The following is a 24234-nucleotide window of genomic DNA, read 5'->3' as shown; positions in this document are numbered from 1 at the left end:
TGAAAAGTTCCTTCCTGTGCATCAGTCCCCAACTCCTATACCCTGGTTCCCGAAACCTTCTAGAATGTCCTATAAATGGAGTCATTCAGTTTCTTGTCTTAATGTATGTGACTTTTTTCACTTAACAAATGCTTCTGGCATTGATCCATGTGATTGTGTATTCAGTAGTTTGTCCCTTTTCACTGTTGAGTGGTGTTCTATTATGTGGGTACACCACAATCTTGTTTATTCATTGAACGCATTGATGGACCTGATTCTTAAGAATTATCCTTTTAGTTGGAATCTATTACCACTTTTTTCAAGTGATTCTTTGGGAGGAATGTTAGTTCTTTTAGTCAGAGCCAAACATAATTTTCAAAGTTGTCACTTCCACCCTAGAAGTGAGATAAACAGTAGTAGAGATTCATATATAATGCTTATATTCTACTGTATCTTAGTGAAAATCTTGAAAAGCTTGCTCAGTACTGTGTTTTATGGAATAAGACAATAAATATAAAATTGTTATGGAATAAATTGGTGTCAAGGATCTGAGCGTTATTGTGATCTCAATCTAGATCACGATCTAATATATATGACAATTGATTTCAGTCAACCTGTGACTAATTTTCTCAGTGATTGGGATTTATTTTAATTAATGTTTATGAATTTCTTGGCGTAGTTAAAAAAATATACTTTTAGTATGCTTGAACATACATAGAAAGGAAACAAGTGTACTTGCTTAAGGAAATCCAAAGATCATTGGTTTACCTTGATTTCTTCTAAGCCTAGCCTTAAGAATTTTAATGACTTGCTTCGACAAATTTCTATTAAAAAGTATTTATGCAATCAAATTACTAAGCTCTGTAAGCCTGTCAACATTATTGGGTCTTTGAATCAAAATGATGGAAGGTAAAAATGATTAGCACATTTAAAAGAAAATTTGTAATAGGAGTCTTGTTATTAAAAAACCCTACACAATAAACTGTGAGGGCATATTTATCTTGAATTGTTGATTGAATTAGTTTTGTAATATATTTTAGTCTGTTGGTTATCAAATGCTATAAATCAGAGATCTCAAAGTTATCCATGCATAGCTCTGAATCATTTCAGGGGCTGGGGGGCAGAATGTGTATGCATAGATGCTATGTTTGTCAGATCATGCATGAAGTCAGAATAAATTTTCAGAGCGAATTCATTTTAAGCAGCTGCAGGAAGTCAGTTTACAACTAAATTTAATCAGAGGCATTGTGCTTTATGGCTATTCTATTTCATACAACATGTTCCTGACAAAACCCTTTTCCTTTCCTGCACTGTGGATGGGGTCTTCAGAAATAAATTACCCTCAGATGGTTTTTCAGAGAAACCTGGATCATCTGTGAAAAGTTTTGAGTTAACACATGGCTCTTTTAATTTTATTTTTTGAAAAGAAATAAACTTGAATAGTTTTAGCACTTGTTACTACAATTTAAGAGCTCATGTTTTTTGGCTTACTTTCAATATTATTAGATTGCTGAATTAGTAATAATTGGGAATAGTCACATAATATGTTGTTTATTAAAAGGTTGTAGAATGGTTCCTGTGCACTCAAGTGTGTACACATGCGTGCTTGCACACATACACCTAGGTACTTCTGTAGAGTTTTCTCATTATTAAAATTTTGGTTTTGTATTATCAGACCAAGAGTAAGCAGAATAACTCCAACAAGACAGCATGCGTTATTTGTTGACGAATCATTAAAAGACATAAAACTTGAGTTGATGGTAGACCTGAGGCAGCTATAGCCTTCCTATTAATAAGGGTCAGAAAAGTGACAGCTAGAATTCATTTAAAGCAAGGACTAGTTAATAAATTTTTTGGGAATATACCAAAATGGCACTTATACCAAGATAAGTGCTGGACTTTCACTTACAGTTCTGGGTTAGAGATCTGAGAGGTGTTTGAGACTGTATTCCTTGAAGACTTCAATTTTGCCTCTAGCCCGGGAATTCAAGAATATACTGAAGAGTCTCAGAAAGACTACTTAAAACAGAAAACATTTTACCACCCTAAGAAAAAAATCATTGTGTGTAAATATGTATATACACACATATTTGAATGTGTACATGTATATATTATGTCTAATATGCTTATGTCTAGATATTGTATGACCTGGGCAATAGAAGAGAGCTGCTTCTCAGTCAGAGGAAGGGAACTTAAATGATGAGCAAGGAGACACTAGTATGTAAATGCCCAGGTTGATAGGAAGTATAATAATAATAAGTCATGAATATTTAAAATGTTGACCTACTCTCCAAATTGTAGAATTTAGAATTGAACTTAGCACTTCTGTTGAATGAGATCAGCTCTGCTTTGCTCAGACTGTAGGGAAAAAGGTGTTCATCCCACAGGGTTTAGATCTATGAGCTCTGTTTTTGGCTTCGGATGTCTGGTTATGTGTATTTGTGCTGGGTACCATGCATGGGTGCCTGACACCTGGGGTGCACTACATAAGGCAGGAGGGGTCATGGAGCGAGTGGTTGTTTAAGCGTTAGTGTTCTTCAGCCATGATTATTTAAAATATTGGTGTCCTCTAAATATTGGTTTCCTACTCGGTCAATTATTTTAAAAACCATTGACATGCCCATTGAAATGCCAAGGAGTTAGTTTTAACATCACATGGAGATACTTTTTTACAGAACACTGTATCTGATTAACTTCTAAGACCCCTATTCTAAAAAACAAACAAAAAACATCTTTTAAAATTCACTTATAACATCCCTCTTTCTTCTGCTTTCTTCCAAATATTATAATCCCTTCAAAACTTGGCTCATGTGTTGTGTTTCCCCAGAAGTCTTTGCTGGTAACTACCAGTTTCCGTAGACCTAAGTCAGGCAGAAATTAAATTTTTCTAAGCAATCCTTGACTGTCATCCCACATTATGTTGAAATTGTCTATCGGTATTTCTACTTAATTAGACAGAATTCCTTGTTCTTGTTTTATTTATTTTGGGAAATAACTCTAGCACACAGGACCAAATTTGACAAATAAAAAATGAGCAGTATTACTCCTTTTAGATAGTTTTCCCTGAAAATAATAATAATTTCCTCACAGATAAGCCAATTGATGACAAATCCGGAATGAACTAGGTAAGGGTATTTGGTGGCTAGATTTCTTGCTTTAACAGGTTATGGTCAGTGTCCTTCTGAGATGTTCTCTTACCCACTGCTTCCCTTAGCATTTATTAGAACACACTGGAATCACCTCTTTGCATGTTCCTGCCAGCCTGTCACCGCAATGAAAGCATTGCATTGTTTCTGGCTTTTTCACGCTCTTATCCCAAGTAAGTAGGTCCCTATATGCTTAATAGTTAGAATGATTAGACATGCTCTTCCGTAAAAATTTAATGTATTCTGCTTTCATAGTATGAAAGCATATTTTTGACCCAGTAAAGTAATTCTTAGTTACTTTTATTTAAGACAAGAATCAGAGACTGATATTAAAAGCTGTCCTGTTAACATTGTTAGGAACTTCTTTTTTTTTTTTTTTTGTATCAGTGGGGGTTCCTGGTTGTAAAGAAAAGAAAAACTCTGACCAGTGTAAACAAAAGCAACAAAATCAATTAAAAATATTATAATTAACAATAACTGGGAAGACTGGAGAGTTGGGCTTGGGAAGAAATATGCCAGAAGCTGGAAACCAAATCCGCAGTACATTTGTGTTCTTAGAACAAGTGAGGGCTCGCACTCCCTCTGTGAGCGGGGCACTGGGTGCTGCTGATGAATTCCCAGTGGCTTGTCTTTTCTTGTGTAAGAGTTTATGATTGACCAAGCTGAGGTGGGTAAGGGAAAATCTGCCCAGGCCCTTGTTTGTAGGGGTGGCATGAGTAAATACGTGACTCCTGTTTGTTTCTGGAGCTGTCTGTGCCTAGTATCAAGACTCACACCGTGTTAGCTTCTGTAAACATGAGTAGGGAGAGCCAAATGCAAATACAAATACAAACAAAATCTTCACAAATGCCCTCTCCACAACACCTTCTCTCTGGCTGCCAGTGCTATCACCACGTCCTAGGATCAAACTAAGGGTCTTCAGTAATCTCCTTCATACTTCCCCTGCCATAGGTACCTCTCTAACTTAAAACTTACTGTGATACAAAATGCCCCTATGTATGAGATTTTTTTCCCCCTCATTCTCTTAATGATGGTGAAAAGGAAGTCAATGTTTACCTATCATGTGTAAATGATAAAAATACCTCTCATGTATTCTGGGAAATTTAATAACATTCCTCACAAATTTTTAGAAAAGGGTATATAGTAGGGTGCCTGGGTGGCTTAGTCCGTTAAGCATCTGACTCCTGATTTCCGCTCAGGTCATGATCTCAGGGTCCTGAAATGAAACCTTGGGTGGGGCTCCACACTGAGCGTGGAGTTTGCTTGGGAGTCTCTCTCTCATTCTCCCTCTGACCCTGCCCCAACCCCCACTTGCACATACACGCGCTCTCTCAAAAAAAATAAAGGGGGTAGAGTGTATACTTTCTTAGTTTTAGAAAAGGTTGCTTTTTTTATTATGTTAATCACCATACATTACATCATTAGGTTTTTTAAAATTTTTTATTGTTATGTTAATCACCATACATTACATCATTAGTTTTTGATGTAGTGTTCCATGATTCACTGTTTGTGCATAACACCCAGTGCTCCATGCAGAATGTGCCCTCTTTAATACCCATCACCAGGCTAACCCATCCCCCTACCCTCCTCCCCTCTAGAACCCTCAGTTTGTTTTTCAGAGTCCATCGTCTCTCCTGGTTCATCTCCCCCTCTGATTTCCCCCCATTCATTCTTCCCCTCCTGCTATCTTCTTCTTCTTCTTTTTTTTTTAACATATAATGTATTATTTGCTTCAGAGGTACAGAAAAGCTTGCTTTTAATCATATTCTGTTTTTCTCTGAGTTCATGTTATCATATATATTTTTCTCAGTATACTCCTTAAAATTCCCCTCTTAAGATTCATGATTTTTCTGCAAGACTTGTGATATTTTTTAGATCTCTTTTGCTTTTAAAAATACCTTCCTCTCAATGAACTATTACCAAGACAAATTTACATCACACAACAAGGTTTTCTTTACTTCATCTGAATCTTTGTGACAATTAGGAGAATATTTTTTTTTCTAATTTGTACTATGTAAAAAGGTTTCATTGCTTAAAAGCACAACTTTGCTTTAAGAGTACAATAATAAAAATTATTACAAAATTCCCTTGATTTTTCTTTTTAAGAGGAAATTTGCCCAGATTTAGTTTGTACTAAAAATATTAGAAGTTTATAGATGGAAAAAAATGTTTTGTGATTTGAAGCGTAGTACTTAAAAAGCAGCTGAAGCTAGAAGCTTAGAATGCAGTTTTCTTTCTACTGCTCTCATCATGTTTTTTACTTCATGCAAAATTCACTTATTTATCACTAGCGGCCTCTAGCGTGTATTCAATTTTTTCCTGCTAGGCTGTACATTAGTGGGTTATTAGTAACTAGAGAGCAGTTCCATGTGTTAGGAGCAAGAAAAACAACTGTAGTTTCTGTCATCTTACCATTATATCAGTAAGTGAAAAGAACATTTTCGCATAGGAGTGTGGTCTTATGATCCCAATTACCAGTAGTAGGGTTTTCTTGGTGAATTTCCTCAGTGTAGCAGCTGTTCACCGACATGTCCTTCTGATGTGGTGTGGAGAAATGGTTGATGGTCACGAATAGCCCTGATGCATTTTGATGCTTTAATATGATGGAGTCAGGTTAGGATATAGGTGGCAATGGTTAACAAAACCAACAATTTTAGCCAAATCGTATATACCAAAAGTTTGAACCAAACTGTACTTATTTGTTCAATTTTAAAACTGTATACAAATAATTTTAACAAAATCATAATTACAAATAATAGCAATAGAAAAATCAATTCATTTAAATGAACCAAATCTGTACTATTTAGTATTTACCTTTTGATTATTGATTTAACTTTATATATATATATATTTTTTTTTTTTTGAGACAGTGCATGTGAGTGGGGGAGGGACAGAGGGAGAGAATCTTAAGGCTCAATCTCATGACCCCTGTATCATGACCTAGGCCGAAATCAAGTCAGATGCTTAACTGACTGAGCTACCCAGGCACCCCTGTATATTCCTTTCTCTTAAAGGTACATGGTTCCCTACCCTCATGCACCCTCCTACTTACAGAATTAATAACAAGTTCATCATAATGAACTTGGGGAGTACAGGAAGATATAAAGAAAAAATAAATATAACTTGAAATCACCTAGGTTCTCAGTATTGATATTTTTACATATCTTTTTCAATTTCATATTTTTACAAGCATGTTTCTCTCTTGCTGAGTGTATGTGTGCACATGTAATAAAATAGGGATTTTTGTGTTCATATTGTTTTACATCACACCTGTTTTTTAACATTGTATTATGAACACATTATCATATCATTAAATAAATATGTTTTTTATCAGTCTTCATATATCAGAAATGTATGTTCATAATTTTTTATAACATTGATAAGTAAAACTTAGACAAGTCTTATAAGTAAAACTTTGAGTTCTTGGCACTTAAAGTAGATTCTTGGAAATTAAGATATGAGGCCAAAAGTTATGAATTAAATATTTTCTCCCATTTTTCAGGCTGTTTTTTTACTTTCTTGATAATATCTTTTGAATCACAAAAGTTTTTTTTTTAAGATTTTATTTATTTATTTGAGAGAGAGAATGAGAGATAGAGAGCACAAGAGGGAAGAGGGTCAGAGGGAGAAGCAGACTCCCTGCTGAGCAGGGAGCCTGATGTGGGACTCGATCCCGGGACTCCAGGATCATGACCTGAGCCGAAGGCAGTCGCTTAACCAACTGAGCCACCCAGGCGCCCCTGAATCACAAAAGTTTAAAATTCTGATGAAGTCTGGTTTAACTCTTTCTTTTGTAGCTCAGGATTCTGGTGTCATATATAAGATTCTTTGCCAAATCCAAAATCATGAGGCTTTACCTCTGTTTTCTTCGAAAGTTTTACAGTTTTAGCTCCTATATTTAGATCTTTCAGCCATTTTAATTTTTTGTATGCGTAGTGTGAAATAAGAGTTAAACTTCATTCTTCTTTGTATAGCTATCCAGTTATTCCAGCCATTTGTTGACAGGTGTTTTGTTGAGACCACAGTTCTTGCCCTACTGAATGATCTTGGTACTCTTGTCAAAAATCAGTTGACCATAGATGTATGAATTTCTTTGGTATATGATGATTTCTATGCCATTGATCTGTATGTCTAGCCTGGTGCCATTATCACACCATCTTGATTACCATGCTTTTTAGTAAGTTTTGAAGTTGAGAAATAAGAGTCCCCCTGCCTTGTTCTTCATTATTAATTTGCCCATTCTGGGTTCCTTACAATTAATTCCATATGAATTTTAAAATCAGTTTGTCAGGGTGCTTGCGTGGCTCAGTTGGTTAAACGTCTGCCTTCCGGGCAGGTCATGATCCTGGGGTCCCTGCTCAACTGGGAGTCTGCTTCTTCCCCTGCCTGTCCCTCCCCCCTGCGCATTCTCTCTCTCTCTCTCTCTCTCTCTCTCTCTCTCTCTGTCAAATAAATAAATAAAATATTAAAAAAATTAAAATCAGGTTGTCAGTTTCTACAAAAGTCATCAAATTCTGATACAGCTTGTATCAGAATTTGCTGATGAATTAAATCTGTTGATGAGCACTATTGCCTTACAATGTCAGGTTTCAAAAAAAGTATTAAACTTCTTTTGCACAGATTGCTAGAAAGAGACAAAATAATGAAACTAAGAACTAGGCAGTCTGGTAATGGAGGGATTGAATTAGTAATTTGGAAGAAACAAAAAAAACAAAACTACTTCAAGGGAAAGCCCAGGTCCAGATGGCTGCACCATTGATTTCTACAAAACATTCAAAGAATAATTAATGCCAATTCTTCAAAGTCTTTGGAAAAAATAGAAGAGGGAATGCTTCCCAACTCATTTTCTAAGGCTCCCGTTCCCCTGATACCAGAACTAGACCAATGAGAATATAGGAAAACTGTAGATCCACTTTTTTTTTTTGAATATGGATGCAGAAATCCTCAACAAAATACTAGGAAACTCAATCCAACAGCGTATAGAAAGGATTATCCAGCATGACCAAGTGTGATTTGTCAGAGGAATGAAAATGTTGTTCAATTTCTGCAAGTCAATTAATGTAATACATCATTTCAGGATAAAAAAACAAAAATCACATGATCTCAAGAGACTCAAAAAATATTTGACAAAATCCAACACCCTTGATGATAAAACACTCAACAAACTAGGACTAGAAGGGAATTTCTTCAAACTAACAAACGACATCTACAAAAACTCAGAATTAGCATCATATTTAACAGTGAAAGACTGGATGGTTACTCTCTAAGATTAAGAACAGGGAAAGGATAATCTGCCTTTGTACTTCTGTTCAACATTGTTCTGTAGTTTCTAGTAATGGCAGTTAGACTAGAAAGGCATCTTGATAGCAAAAGAAGTAAAGCCATCTCTATTTGCAGATAATATGATCTTCTTTGTATAGAAAATTCTAAGTATACTACTAAAAAAATGACTAAAACTAATAAACAAGTTCAAGGTTCAGGAAGCAAGATCAAAGTATAAAAACAATTGTGTTTTTACATACTTGGAGTGAACAGTTTGAAGATGAAATTATGAAAACAAGGACATTCATGATAGCATCAAAAGAATAAAATAGGAGTATATTCTGTTCTTTTGAATTATTTGTTTTACCAATTTCTAAGAGAATTGTTGAAAGTGGATTTGTCTCTTTTTTTTCCATTTTTGAGTATCTTGGGCTCTTTTATTGTGTATGGATTGGCTAATTGTTTTGATTAAATGATCATTTTATCATTATGAAATTGCCACTTCTTTATCTTTACCAATATTCCTTGTTCTGATGTCCACCTTGTCTTTTCTTTTTAAGATTTTATTTATTTAATTGACAGAGAGAGAGAGAGAGACAGCGAGAGAGGGAACACAAGCAGGGGGAGTGGGAGAGGGAGAAGCAGGCTTCCCTCCGAGCAGGGAGCCCGATGCAGGGCTCAATCCCACGACCCTGGGATCATGACCTGAGCCAAAGGCAGTCGCTTAACCAACTGAGCCACCCAGGCGCCCCGATGTCCACCTTGTCTTACAATAATATATCCACTCTGCTTTTTTAGGAGTATTTGCATGGTATATTTCTTGCTGTGCTTTTACCTTAAATCCATCTATGTCTGTAGTTTTTTATAGACAGCATATTTTTTTCATTTAATGTTAAATCTAGGTCTTTCAGTTGGAGCATTTGGCACATGTACATTTAATGTATTTATCAGTATGATTACATTTAAATCTAATATTTTGCTACTTTTTCCATTCTTTTTTCTTCCTTTTCTTTCTTTCTTTTTTTTTTTTTAGATCTTTCAACCATTTTGTACTTCATGCAAAATGTGGGGCTTGAACTCACAACCCTGAGATCATGAGCTGAGATCAACAGTCAGACACCCAACTGTCTGAGCCACAAAGTTGCTCCCCTTTTCCTTCTTTTGAATCATTTTTTTTTTAATGATTCTATTTTACGTCCACCATTGAATTATTGGCTATACCTTTGTGTGGTTAATCTGCTATTAATTCTCCAGTGTATTTTTCATTTCTGATAATGTATTTTTTATTTCTAAAAGTTCCATGTAGTTATTTTATATCTTCCATTTCTCGCTTCTTGTGTTCATGTTTGCTTTTACCTTCTTGAGTGTATGGAACATGTTTGTAATGGTTGTTTTAATGATCTTGTCTGTTAGTATCAACCTCTTTGTCTTTTCTGTGTCCAGTTAATGGTTTTCTTCTTTGCCTGCCTGATAATTTTTGATTGGCTGCCGTACATTTTTAATTTGAAGTTGTTACTAGATTTGTTATATTCCTTTAACTGTTGATTTTTGTTCTGAGACATGGTTGAATAACTTGTGGGTAAGTTTGATACTTTTGAAACTTTAAGCTTTCTTGTGATAGGTCCAGTGCAACTTTTGTTCTGGGACTAATTTAGTCATACTTTTAATGTGAGACTCTACTTAATGTCCTCTTTATTACTATGTCTCTGTACTCTTGATGACAGGAACATGGATTCTACCGAGCTGTATTTTATTTTTAAGGAATTGTTGTGACCATTGCTTTCTGGTGGTCCTCCCCCCACGCTGGACTTCTCATTTGTGTATAAATGAGTATGTATCCACACACTCAAGGAACTCTTTCTGTAGCTTTCTAGAGCTCTCTTTCTCCCTATAGTTCTATTTTTCTCAGGTAATCTAGCCTGTATTTCCTAGCTTTCCTTAAAATTAGTGCCCTCATTTGGGGAGATCACAGGTCTCTGAGTTTTCCCTCACTAGAAAACTGGCTAGAAACTGGCTCCAGGAAGAAAGCTGAGGCAATAACAGGACTCATGTCACTTGTTTAAGCAAGCACTGTCCTCGGCTGCCTATTTTCTACCGTCTGGATATCATTGTTTCACATATTTTGTCTGGTTTTCTAACTGTTTACAGTGGTTACAGGTCAATTCCTGTAGCATAGACAGAAAGAGCATTCCATATATATTGATTTCTTACCCACAGAATTTGCACTGCTGATATTGAGTTAGAACACTCAGTCACAGAATTGAATATTGTTTTGTTTGCTCACTGCCTAGAATAAAATATGCTTTCAGCGAGCTCATATGATTTTGTTACTGTGCCTCTCCTTACCACTTCTCTATTCATTAAAACAAATCACAAACTTTAAAAGTATAAGTAGAGCTTACTTAGGGATTGAGAGGTTATGGTGTGGAGTAACTTTGCACTCACACTGCTCTTTGATTACCATGCAGCCTTGGTCGGGCATACGAGTAAAGGAATTTTTCAAATAAGGACCAAAATTTTGGAAGAAGTGGAAATGCATCTTGTGAGGGAAGTATAGCAAGAAAATTTCCCTCTGCCAGGCAAGGTTATCTTCAATTCAGAAAGGAGGAGGAGGAGGGGAGAACATTTTGAATCTGTGTGACATCTGTGTATGTTACTTAATATCTCTCAGGCTTTCTACCATAAAATTAGGATGATAAAAACCTTATGGAATGGTTATGAAAATTAAATATAATTTTACTACTTAATAAATATAAAATGCATGAATGAAATACAGAGACTGGTATATAGGAAGTATTCAAAAAATATTTCCTGGAAGTTTTCATCTAGGGTAAGAGCCCTCAGATCTTTCTCTTTTTTTGTACCTTTTTTTTTCTTTTTCTCTAATTCAAGTTTTTTTGCAAAGTTACATGTTTTCCCTCTATCATCTCTCCTCACTGTATCCATAATTTTTATTTTAACTATATGATATGGAGACTTGATTTGTATTTCCTTTATTATTTTTGTTTTCTCTGGATGTTTTAGTTATATCTTTTAGTTTTTCTTTTGTTATTTTATTAAAATCTTCAAAAAAAAATCCTCTGAGATAATCAGTGTCAAAAGCTTCATCCATTCACTACCATTATTTCCTTCATGCTTATACAAAAATGTATGAATATGTTTACAGGTATTTTTGTTTTTATTTTGTTTTAAAACACTGTTAATACCAAAACTTATGGGATGCGGCAAAAACTATATTAAAAGAGAATTTAATAGTAATAAACATCTATAATTAAAAAAAGATCTCAAACAACCTAATATTACACTTCAGAGAACTAGAAAAGGAACAAACTTAATCCCAAAGTTAATAGAAAGAAGGAAATAAAGATTAGAGCAGAAAGAAATGAAGCAGAGAAAAGATAGAAAAATCAATGAAAGTAAGAGTTGTTTATTGAAAAGATAAACCAAATTGAAAAATCCTTACCCAGCCTAACCAAGAAAAAAAGAAAGAAGACTCAAATAAAATCATAAATGAAGGAGACATTATAACCAGTGCTACAGAAATAAAAAAGATCTTAAAGGACTATTATGAGCAATTACGTGCCAACAAATTGGACAACCCAAAGGGAATAGATGAATTCCTAGAAACATACAATAAAGCATACCAAGACTGAGTCAAGAAGAAATAGAAAGCCTTGGGATGCCTGGGTGGTTCAGTAGGTTAAGCATCTGCCTTCGGCTCAGGTCATGATCCCCCGGGGTCCTGGGATCAAGCCCTGAGTTTTGGGCTCTCTGCTCACCAGGAGCCTGCTTCTCCCTCTCCCTGCTACTTCCCCTGCTTGTACTCTCTCTCTCTGTCAAATAAATAAATAAAATCTTAAAAAAATAGAAAGTCTGAACAAATCAATAACAAATAAGATGGAATCAGTAATCAAAAACCTTCCAACAGGAAAAGGCCACAACAGATGTCATCACAGATCAATTTTTCTAAGTTTTTAAGGAAAAATTAATCCTTCTCAAACTCTCCCAGAAGATAGAAGGAATATATGTGTGTGCGTGTGTGTGTGTGTGTGTGTGTATTTTTTTTTTTTTAATCATGCCAGCATTACCCTGATAAAAAGCCAGGGATCCGAAAAGAAAACTATGGAACAGTATCCCTGATGAACATGTATGCAAAAATCCTCAACAAAATAGCAAACCAAATTCAAGAGCACATTAAAAGAATCAGACACCATGAGCAAGTGGCATTTATCCTTGCTATGCAAGGATGAGTCAACATATCATAACATGATACACCATAGTAACAGAATGAAGGATAAAAATCACATTATCATCTCAATAGATACATAAAAAGCATTTGACAAAATTCAACACCCTTTTGTGATTAAAAACTCAAATTACCTCAACACAATAAAGTCCATATAAGGAAAGCCAACAGCTTAACATCATAGTCAGTGGTGAAAAACTGAAAACTTTTCCCCTAATATCTGGAAAAAGACAAGGATTCTCACTGTCATCACTAGGATTCAACATAGTACTAGATATCCTAGCCGGAGCGATTATGCACGAAAAAGAAATAAAAGACTTCCAAATCATAAAGGAAGTAGTAAAATTAGCTCTGTTAGCAGATGGCATGATCTTATATCTCTAAAACCCTAATGACTACACACACAATAAAAAAATAATCTGTTGGAACAAATAAATGAATTCAGCAAAATTACAGTATACAAAATCAATACAAAAATCAGCTCCATTTCTACACACAACAAAGTATCTGCAAAGGAAACTAAGAAAACCATTCCACATACAAAATCGTCAAAAAAGAGTAAAATACTTAGGAATAAACTTAACCAAGGAAGTGAAAGACTAGTACACTGAAAACTATAAAGCACTCATGATCTTATATTTACTGTTCTTATAAAAATTAATAAGACAGGAAATTTTGGAGGTGATGGGTATGTTTATGACATAGATTGTGGTCATAGTTTTATGGGTATGTCTCTCCTTATCTCTAAATTTATCAAGTTGTATACAATAATTATGTGCAGCTTGTATGTAAAAACATTTTTTTAGTAGCAGACAAGGTCAGAACATAGACATTTCTCTAGAACTTGCTTTTTTTCACTTAACATGGAGTGGACATTGCCTCTGGGAGAGTTGTCAATTCTAGGATGAAGTCAACTCATCTTAAAGCTGCCTATTTCCCTATTAGTGGACATTATATTTTATTTAACCTTCCCTGTACTATTAAACATTTAGTTTTTCTCTCCTTGTTATTGTAGAGATATTCTACGTACTGTTCTTTGTAGCATAGATTCTCAAGTGGGATTGCTGGTCTGTAAGCTGTATTCCATTCATGATCCCAGTGGTCTCTGAGTGTACTTGTTTTTCTTCAGGCTAGCAACACTTGCTCCTAATTTTTGACAAGTTCTTGTGTCCATCAGTATCCTACTATTACTTTAATATTTATTTCCTTGACAAGTAATTGGTTACCTACCATATTTTCATGTACTTAGTGCCTTTTGTATTTCTTGTGTGACTTTTCCTTGTGCGGTATGAATAGCCTTTGACAATTTTTTCTGTTAGATTTGTTTCCTTTACCACTTTGGAGTACTATTTGTATATTAGGGATAGATAGCAATGTTTATACATTATATATTTTGCATATATAAAAATATACTTTTTTTTATAAGTACATTGTTACATTTTTATGTAGCCTATTGGGTTTCTTTATCAATGTATGTTTTCTCTTTCCTCAGAACATCTCTTTTATCCAAAATTATACAAATATTTAAATATCTTTTGACACCTTTATTACCTTTAGAGATGTATTTATGAAGACAGTCGAACTAATTATTTCCATATACACAGTCATTTTTCCTTATTATATTTTGGATCACCCCCCTCTTTGCCCCCCCTTCCCTTATTTAATTTATGCAGTTTTGCAGAGAACATTTGTTCAAATGTTTGATTAATTCCTCCTTTCTTCAGACAGAGTACCATTTTTTGCCTTGTATCTATAACCACACTCTTTTCAGCAGTGTTCTCAGACATTCTTCTCCTAACCTGTTCCTTTAATCAAATCCCATCTTTACTTAAGCAGCACAAATTGTCCTCTTCTGCTTCGGTGATACATTTTTAAAATATACAGGTTGACCAAATTAATGCTGATTAATAAAATCTGCAGGAGAGTCATGTGGTTGTGTAGAGAACTTTCTCTATGACAAAGTCTGGCTCCATTTCGTAAATGTGCATATGTGGAAGGCTGTAGACGTAGCTGTCCAAGAACAAAGATTGGGCTCCCTGGGGTTTGAATTTTGGCTCTAGCTCTTATTAGCCTTATAACCTCGGGCACATTACTTAGCTTCTCTAGTAATAACTTTTATTTTAGCTGAAGAACTTTAAATCATTCTTACTGTGTGCCAGGCATTTTCTAAGTGCTTTCCATGGGTTAACTCTTAATCTTCACAACCAGTCTAAATTATCTTCATTTTACCCGTGAAGAAGTAAGGCTCAGAAAAGTTCAATAACTTGGACAAGCTAGGAAATAGTGGGCCAGGCATAATAGGAAGTTTGTAATTAGTGCTTCTTTCTTCATGCTTCTTTTTCACTTTTGTCTTCCCCTGCCTTCCTTCTCTTGGCCTTTCTCTTCCCCTTTTCCCATTTTCCCATCTTCTCCTCTCTCCCCATTGCCTCCCCTCCCCTCCCTTCCCACCCACCGCCTTCTCCTCTATCTTTACTTCATTGTGTTCTTACCAGCATTTGTGTACTTGGTGCTAACACATCATTGTTTAGGCATGTTTTCTAAATATATCAGCCTCCCTCTTGACCATTACATGTGATGGATCTTCAGCTTACTAATTAATCTTGGCTCTTGTTGAACTCTTATTTTGTCATTACTGAGTGGCAAGTATGGTAAGAGTTAAATGTAAAAGTCAACGGAGTCCACACCATTTATTGAGCGTTTGGAACACCTTTACATACCAACCAATCAGTGCCATAGACTGAGGATACCAAGATGAGGTGTACTGGTCTGATCGAGGCCAACAGTGAACAGAAGTATGGTCAGTGGAGACAGAATTCCGTATACCCTTAGTCACCTTCTATAAGCAATCAGCCCCCAAAGAGTTGTGAAAACACTCTTCCTGTGTAAACTCTATGTGGTAACATCATACATCTGTATCTGGGAAGTGTCATCCCCAGTAAGTACCTCTTCAGAATGTTCAAGTACCATGGCAGCCCATGCCTCAGAAATGTGAGATGGGCTTTTAATTGCTCTGTCCAAAAGCACATTTCAGGAAGTTTCCAAAACCGCTGTATTCTATGACAAAAAGTTATAATTATTATAGCCGTCTCAGCCTGTGTATCAGGTGTATTTTTGGCATTGGCCTTCCTAGAAATAAGTATCCTTGTTCATTTTTTTTCCTTGTTGATTTTAAAGCATGTATGTTATATTGGAAAAAATATATTAAAAAGTTAATCGGTTAACTTTTATCAATATGTTTGTTTTCCTGTTAATATTTTATATGAAAATATAAGTAAATTTATATGATTGCTTTACTTCATGATTCACAGTATATGTGATAAAAAGAGATCTAATTCTGTTTAAAATTATATATCCTAAGGGGACAGACACTAGTTGCCTGTGTATATCAGTTTTTATTTTTCATTTTTATTTATTGTCAAATTAATATGATATTTGGAAACTGGCAAGTTGATTCTAGATATCTGAGGGACTAAAATTTGTAGAGTAATATAAAGTCAGTTTTATGAGGAAGTTGGATGATTCATACTGTAGAGAACCAGAGTCCTAAGTTTAAATGGCTGCTTTACATGGTGAAGTAGATTGGATACTAGCCATATATACAAAATTCACTTGACTTCTTGGATTTCGGTTCCTTACAAAAGGTCATGAGGGTGTTGAAGGAATGATTCCTTTTACCCCTTCCGGCGATGCCTCATGCTCGCTGGCTGCTCTAAAGAATCCCATAGACTGGGTGGCTCGTAAACAACGAGTACTTATTACTCACAGCGGAGGCTGGGAAGTCCAAGATCAAGGTTCAGTGTAAGATAAGATCTACTCCCTGGTTCATGGATGCTTGTCTTCTCCCTGTGTCCTCATGTGGTGGAAGGGACAAGAGAGCTGGGGTTTCTTTTACATGGGTGCTAATCCCAGTCATGAGGGCGCCATCCTCTGACTTAGTCACCTCCTAAAGGCCTTACCACCTAATAACATCATGTTAGGGGTTAAGATTTCAACATACACAATTTAGGGGTACCAAACATTCAGACCCTAGCAAGCAATAATAATATTCTGAGCTCTATATGAGTTTTGTTCTGTGGGTGTTTGAATGTTGTTTGGTGGAGGTATTTTAAAAAAACTTTAAAAATCCATGAATTGTAACAACAGGAAAAACAATGAGGAAAGAGCTAATAGTCTGTTTTTAGGTCCTCATGTGAATAGAGTAAAAAGTACTTACCTAAATAGGTATAAAATGAAATTAGAGGTAATGGATATGTGGCCAGGGACGTTTTGAGGAGAAGAGTTTATAGGAAGATAACTGAAACCAGGCAAGTAATTTTAAAAACTTAGGTACTTCCCAATTCTGCATTATTCTGAAACAAACTGTTGTCTTTTGTACATGGTTGATATTCAGGAATGTAAAATTTTATTAATTACCAAACATTTCAATAGGTTACCATCATTTGTTAACAAACCAACCATGAAATCGAAGCACCGTTATGCAGTACAGATCATTGTAGTAGAACTTCTTACCATTTGTCTTCGGGACATACAGCTCAAAGAAGAGTTGGTCTAACACAGACTAGTTAGATTAGGTTAGACCTAAGAAGTAATATTTCCAATTAAGTTAAAAACTTGAAAAAAAATTGCATGAAAGAACAGAGTTAGTATTGGGTTTTTCATGTTCATCTTTATTAATTTTATCCTGAGTGCACATACAAGGAGTTCTGAGTCCAGTTTCCTATTTCCTCGGTCCCCATTGCTCTAGTTCTTACTCTTTGGCCTTGCAGTGACAACGAGGTCCATTGTCGTGTGCTTGTAGCTGCACCCTGCATATGTGAAAGAAGAGGAAATATGACTTTTCCCCCTAAATTTATTAATAGGGTTGTGGCAGCTTCTGCCCTCTTGCAAGAGTCTCTTTAAATTCTGTGACCCTGAATCCTAACCCCAACTCATTGGTATATCAGTAGAGTCTCTCTAGGAGCCTGATAGCCTCTGTGTCTTGGCTTTTATGACCTAGAGATTTCTCCAAGTTCTGGGGCTTCAACTCTTTTGACACATAATACTCAGCAAACTAAAGCTCTGGTCTCCTTTTAGCTAGGGATCTAGTCTATTATGTAGCAACTTGGCCCTCTTGAGAAGACGTATTGAAGTTTTACTATTCTTCTGAATCAGAACAATTACCTAGATAAATGCGTGCAGATCTAATTCTCATGGGATGTGAAAAGTAGAATATTTCTGAAGGATGAAGGTAAACATCCCCTTCTTTACATAATATATTTTTCAGAGGCTCTGGAGGCTAAGGCTTTTTGTAGGAGCAGTGAGAAATCCAGGGAAGTTTTATTTTTCCACACTTAGGTGTTTTTTAAGTGGAAAGAAATTCTACCAGGTCATGTAAATGCTTTATGTAAAAATAGTAAAGGAGGGCTTATGTACATAGAGTAAGATAGGCTTTCTGGAAGAGTTCTGAAAAAATATAAATGTAGGGAAGAGAAATAAGATAATTATGATGTAATTGGAAACATTTGTTTTGGGGAGTTCTCTCCCTCTACTTAGTAACAATGACTTGTGTAGTATTTCAAACCTGTCTAGAAGCCTCCTGTTTCTAGAAGTATGTCAACAGGGCATTTGGAAAATGTCTTTGAACTGACTCCTGCTCTGCAGAGAATGCGTAATCATCCTCCTCATCTGTTCTGTTCAAATTTGTTGAGGTTCTGAACTTGTGTGAGGGCAAAATAATGTGAAGGTTTGTATATATGTAGAAAGTAATATGGAAAGATTATGAGTCTTGGTGTTAGGGTTTTGAACTGGGAGTTTTTTATTTTATTTTTTTAAAAGATTTTATTTATTTATTTGAGAGAGAGTGAGACTGAGTGAGAGAGAGAGAGAGAGAGAATGAGCAGGGGGGAGGGCAGAGGGAGAGGGAGAAGCAGACTCCTAGAGCAGGGAGCCCAATGTGGGGCTCCATCCCAGCAGTCCAAGATCATGACCTGAGCAGAAGGCAGACGCTTAACTGACTGAGCCACCCAGGCGTCCCTGAACTGGGAGATTTTTAAACCAATAATCTTCTTTAAGCTTTATTTTTTAAACAGGATAAACATTGACTGACAGTGTGACTAAGTTGATGAATTAGTCAGGTATGTGGAGTTACTCGTAACCACACTATATAGAAACTAAGAGTATAAGACATCCTCTTGGCATAGTTTTAAAGGTTAACAAACAAGTAGTCTTAATTAGTTGACTTACTTGGAATTCTTTTGTTTCAGCTTTTTGCCTGAATTCATCAGTGGAGACTTTGATTCTATTAGGCCTGAAGTTAAAGAATATTATGCCATCAAGGTAAACTACAAACACTTTTATATTTAAGATCGCATATGATTGCCTTTCTTAGGTTCTTTCTGGCTTCCTTGGTGTATGTGTAGGGATTTAGAGACTCTTTGGTTATTAAAAAAAACTTTCTATCAATTGTAATACACATTCAAATAGAGATTTGGAAAATGACAAGTGGAAACACAGTCTTAGTAATTCTTCACCATCAGATATTCATTAATGCTTAGTCCTCCATGCATATATATTTTAAATGAGTTTATATAGGCTCATTTAATATATACTATGACTGCCTACAACCTCATTAGTTAATATATATTTTTCAAGTCATTTTTAATTTCCTTTAATGAATATACTGTATTTAATTTAACCAGTTCCCAATTGACTTATATTTGTTTTGTCTGTTTTTTACATTGTAATCTAATAAAACAGCCTCGTAAATGAATGTTTATAAAAATGCAAAATTATGTGTCCCCAGAATTTGAGAACCACAGTTTTTTTCCTTTAATTTTAGTTTTCTTAAAACTGTTATTACTCTGTTCTGAATAAAACTATTTATTACAACTTGAAATTAATAATTACACACAGCTTCTTAAGGTGTTCATTTTATCACTATTGTGCAAACCTTCCAGAGATCCTTGCCACAATGAAGAATGTGTAGATGATCTAACTGAGAATGATAGAAGACACATAGGAGTGTATTACAGTAATAAATAATTTAAGCTTTCCCTGGTTTTAGAGGGCAATGCAGAGTTTTTAAAATAAAAATTATAGCCCAGCAATTCTTCTAGCCACAACACCATCATCTTTGTTATTCTGAATTGGTATTAGCAAATAACACACAGTTGTGAAAGAAACAGCAGTTACTGAGATAAAAATTTAAATTCTTTTTAAGGCATCAGGATGAGTGAGATAAATTCAGAAGGAAGAAAGCGAGGAAACCTTTCATAGGAAGGAAAGAAAGAAGGAGAGGGGGAGGGAAGGAAGGAAAAAAGGGGGGAAGAAAGGAAAACATTCTAGATGGGGAAACAGAGATACCAAGTTTATAATGCATAGGCTGTTATGATTTGGAAATTCTGGGGCTGGCAGTGAATGCAGATCTGGGCATGTTCCCTCTGCCCACCAGCTGGTCAGATTCTCCGTCAGCAAATGAAGACTGTTCCCAAGTCGGTGTTTGATATTCATGCTCAGTTACTTTCACATTGGCATCTTTCTGTTCATTCCCCACAGTCTCACTTCTCATTAACTCCATACCTCAACCTCTTTGGGACGGAAAGCCCTCAGCCTTGCTTACCATGCAGAATTTTACAAATTCATAGATATTAATCATATTTTTGGAAGCAGAAGAAACAGCAGGAGAGGCAGGAACAAGCAGACCTAGAAACAAGTTGAAGATCTGGCCAGATGTGACTTTTCTCCCCCTCTCTTAAATGCTGCTGGCTTGCCAGAACTGCGAGTGTCAACCCAGTAATTCCTATCCAGGATGGGGAAACAAAGGAAATGAGGGGAAGCCAGCTCCTTAATTTCTAAGTTCAGTAAAATGAGGTCAAGGATAAAGGAAAATTTTGAGTTAACTACTATTTGATGAATTTTCTCTTATAACTTCTTCAATTTTTTTTAACTCAAAACTAATTTTTATTTATTAAGGCTTAACTTTTAAAGTAAGATTAGCTCATCTAATAATTCCTACATTGCGTAGTTATAAGTTGATATAGTGCAATCCAGTTTTTTCAAGTATGGGAAAAGTTTTCAAGTATGATGGGAACTCACAGCTTTGAATTTTTCTGATCTGTTCCCAGAGGGCACCAATGATGTCTTTTATATAGCTAATGTGCCCTATATGACACATGGTGTTTAGCTCCAGTTTTAATAATGGTGCTAATGATAACAAGTTAATGCAGCATCTCACACAATTCATATAAGCCATTATCTCCAATTTAAGCAGTCTTTAAGCTGCTCTTTTACAAATTAAAGAAAGTTATCTCTGCTTTCAGATAGTTTTTTTTTTTTCCTCCTACTTGATCTGGGTTTTCAGTGAAGCTGAAACAGCTCTAGTGGAGAAAGTAAAATAAAGAAGGAATTTGAAATGCTTAAGTTCGTTAAAATTATAAAGTGGGTTTTGTAGCCAACATTTATTCACACAGTTTTTTTCCCTAGTAGATATGTCTTTGACTTATAGGAAAAACTCAAGCTTGCATGATTATATAAAACTGTATTTTTTAATTTAATTTTTTAATTTTTAAGATTTTACTTATTGAGAGAAAGAGCACCCACCAGCATGAGCAGTGGGAGGGGCAGAGGAAGAGAGAAAGGAACAAGCAGACTCCCCACGGGGCTCGATCCCAGGACCCTAAGATCATGACCTCAGCTTAAGTCAGATGCTTAACCGACTCTGCCACCCAGGCACTCCTGATTGTATAAAACTTTAAATTGGTTTGCCTGCCTAATTTCTGAGAACACTAAAATAGAGAGTATTTGGGCAGCTTTTAAACAGAATATTTTATATCCCAGATCTTGCCATCTGCATTAGTTATCTATTGTTGTGGAATAAATTATACTAAATTTTAGCAGTTTGAAACAGCAAACAATTTTTATCTCACACACTTTCTCCAAGTAAGGAATATGGAAGTCAATTAACTAGGTGCTCCTGGCTCAAGGTTTCTCATGAGGTTATAATGTAGCTGGGTTTTTCAGTCATTTTGAGGCTCCACTGGGGCTACAGAATTCTCTTCTAAGATTATTCATGTGGTTGCCAAGTGGTCTCACTGGCTATTATTTCTCAATGGTTAGTGATTGGAAGCATCGGTTCTATGCCATTGGGTTGCTCACAACATGGCAGCTTGCTTTCCAGAGAGGGAGGGGAGAAGGGAGTGAGAGGAACATGCATACAAGACAGCCAGCCCCACAGAAGCAGCAGTCTTTTTTGTGACCTAATTTCAGCAGTGATACACCATCTTACCATCTCTTCTGCCAGATGCTGCTAGTCACACAGACCAACCCTTGTACAATGTGGGATCAGACTGCACAAGGTTGTCAATACCAGATGGCAGGAATCCTTGGTAGCCATCTTGGAGGCTGGGTAACACGCCATCTGACTGACTTTGTTCTGATAAAACCTGAGTGTTAGGCAGTGAGAAAGATGTTTTAAGGATGTCCTAATAGATTCTTGGTCTTTAATTAGTAATATATGAGAAGGAAGAAGAAAACATAGTTATTTGTGTTCTCTCTTTGATTCTTCATATGCGTAACCTGCTTCAAGCAAAGTTACATACCAACAACCCAGTCACTAGTGTTTATGTTCATAGGCCTTAATTATTTATTCCTTTGGATTTTGGACATGGAGGGGAGTTAAGTCCACCACTTAATTCCATATGGTCCGTAGGAATGCATATGGTACGCCCTTCTTAGTTTACTCCATAAAGCTTTCCTTTTCAGATATAGCTGTAAAATCTTTGTGTTTCTCCTTTTGCCTCTGTGTCTCCGTTCTTCCCTGCATGGCTCATGATATTAGCTCAGAATGAGGAATGTCTCTTATAGATTTTCCCCTTGATAATTTTGTTTGTTTATGTATTACTCTCTGAGTCAGTGTTCCTTGATTCAAGGTTAGAATCACATATTTCAGCCTTCTTCATTACCCAGTCAGTCATGCCCACATTTATTTTAGTTTCCTGAGAACTTTTGAAGAAACTGTTATATCATGTAACTCCTGATATGCTTTGATTGACTTGTGGTCTATGGGGCCTTGACTAGATATAGGAAGGGGGTTTTCAAACATTCTTCCTTTTTATTTGGGAGATTAAATAACTAGCTGTTGTATTTTAAATGCCTTAAAGAGCCACAGAATAACAAGGTTTTTCAAAAAATTTAGGTGTGTAGGATAGATGAAAATATGTGATAAATATAATGATAAAATGTACAATAATTTAAAATATAAAAAATTAAACAATGCTATGTAGCCCAGTTTCCTGATGAAAAAGCTAAGGCCCATAAAGTTTAAATGACTCAAAAGAAAATGGTAGAGCTGGTCAGAGACAGCTCTTGGGTCAATATCCATGTCTCCTATAAGAAGAATTTGGTTAAAACTCGGACTCACCTGCCAGTACTGCTTGTCAACACATTATATCTTTGGCCTATTGGGCAAGTTGCTTGCACAAGGTATTTAGCATCTCTGGGAACGAGTGTCTTCACCATCAACAGGATTACAGTCAGTGTGTTGACCATACATTGTACCTTCACATTTCAATCATGCCATTCCCTCCCACCCTCAATTCTGCGGTGGCAGTAGTTGGGCCAGACCAAGAATGACCAAACTAGTAAGTTATTAAATTAGACAAGAGCTGTTATAGGACATAGGATGGAGCCAAGATAGAACATTGATGAACCACAGTGGTTTGGTAATAGAAAATTAGCAAAGGCATAGGTAGCCTTTAAGTATATGAATGTCTTTCTTTGTGCTGCAGATGAGTATTTTGGCATTCCAGAAAGTGTTACTATAAACAGAAGGCCTTGTGCAGACTGTTTGGTGAAAATGACTCTAGTTGTAAGTCAGGAATAGGATTATAGATCTAAGTTCTGATTTTATCTTCTCTGTTAATCCTTCCAAGTTGTGGAATAACACAATGTGGTATCACAACAGTGGTAAAAAAAATACTAGAACATGGTGTGGGCCAAAGACCCTGGTAGAACTGCAGTTACAAAAGCAAGACTTGATTGAAAACATACAATGACCTCTGGTGTAAATGATGAATAAGACTATCAGAAAGGTTGGGTTGATGCCAAACCACCAATTTTCTATTACAGACGTAACAAGATTATTCTAGGCTACCAGGTAGTTCTAGCACTGTAAATTCAGGAGTAGAGATAGAGATCCAGGCATATTATTATCTCCTTGTCTTTCTTATATCTTTTTCAGAATTGGGAAAGATAAGATTTTTTTTTAGGCAAATATGTGAATTATTGAAGAATATCTTATACTAAATCAGTGTTTTCAGTGAGGTTTTCTCACTGTCCTCTAACACTGGTTTGGCTGTACCCAAATTTTTGAAGACTACTCTTGAAAGACAAGGGTAGTGTGTCTAAACGTTTTTAACCTGTGCTCCTTTTCATACTGTAAGATATTATAAATATTACACACAAAAAGTGGCTCACCATTTTATATCTCCTCTTAATGACTGTTACCTCTATAAATGTATCTGTTACATTTTTGGAGACTGAGGTTTTGGGTTCACATATCATTTTTCCCTGTCAGAATAATGGGAAATTGGCTTCTTGTTGACGTTTGAATAGAATGTCTCGTAA

At 35.7% G+C, this 24234-nt stretch overlaps 1 protein-coding gene across 6 annotated transcripts in view; it reads left to right on the top strand.

Annotated features, from left to right (window-relative positions):
* TPK1 (thiamin pyrophosphokinase 1) overlaps positions 1-24234 on the top strand; it is a 336496-nt gene that overhangs the window by 134560 nt on the left and 177702 nt on the right. For all 6 annotated transcript variants that reach the window (XM_028106283.1, XM_028106279.1, XM_088018241.1 and 3 more), the window contains exon 5: positions 18876-18948. In XM_028106283.1, the coding sequence (XP_027962084.1) occupies positions 18876-18948 (73 nt within the window). The remainder of the gene's footprint in view (positions 1-18875; positions 18949-24234) is intronic.

This window comes from Eumetopias jubatus, unplaced genomic scaffold, assembly GCF_037043125.1.
Source record: "Eumetopias jubatus isolate StellerSeaLion01/CBP00866 unplaced genomic scaffold, mEumJub1_p1.0 scaffold_14, whole genome shotgun sequence".
NCBI lineage: Eukaryota > Metazoa > Chordata > Mammalia > Carnivora > Otariidae > Eumetopias > Eumetopias jubatus.
The sequence above is the reverse complement of the archived record's forward strand: the minus strand, read 5'-3'. Positions and strand labels throughout refer to the sequence as shown.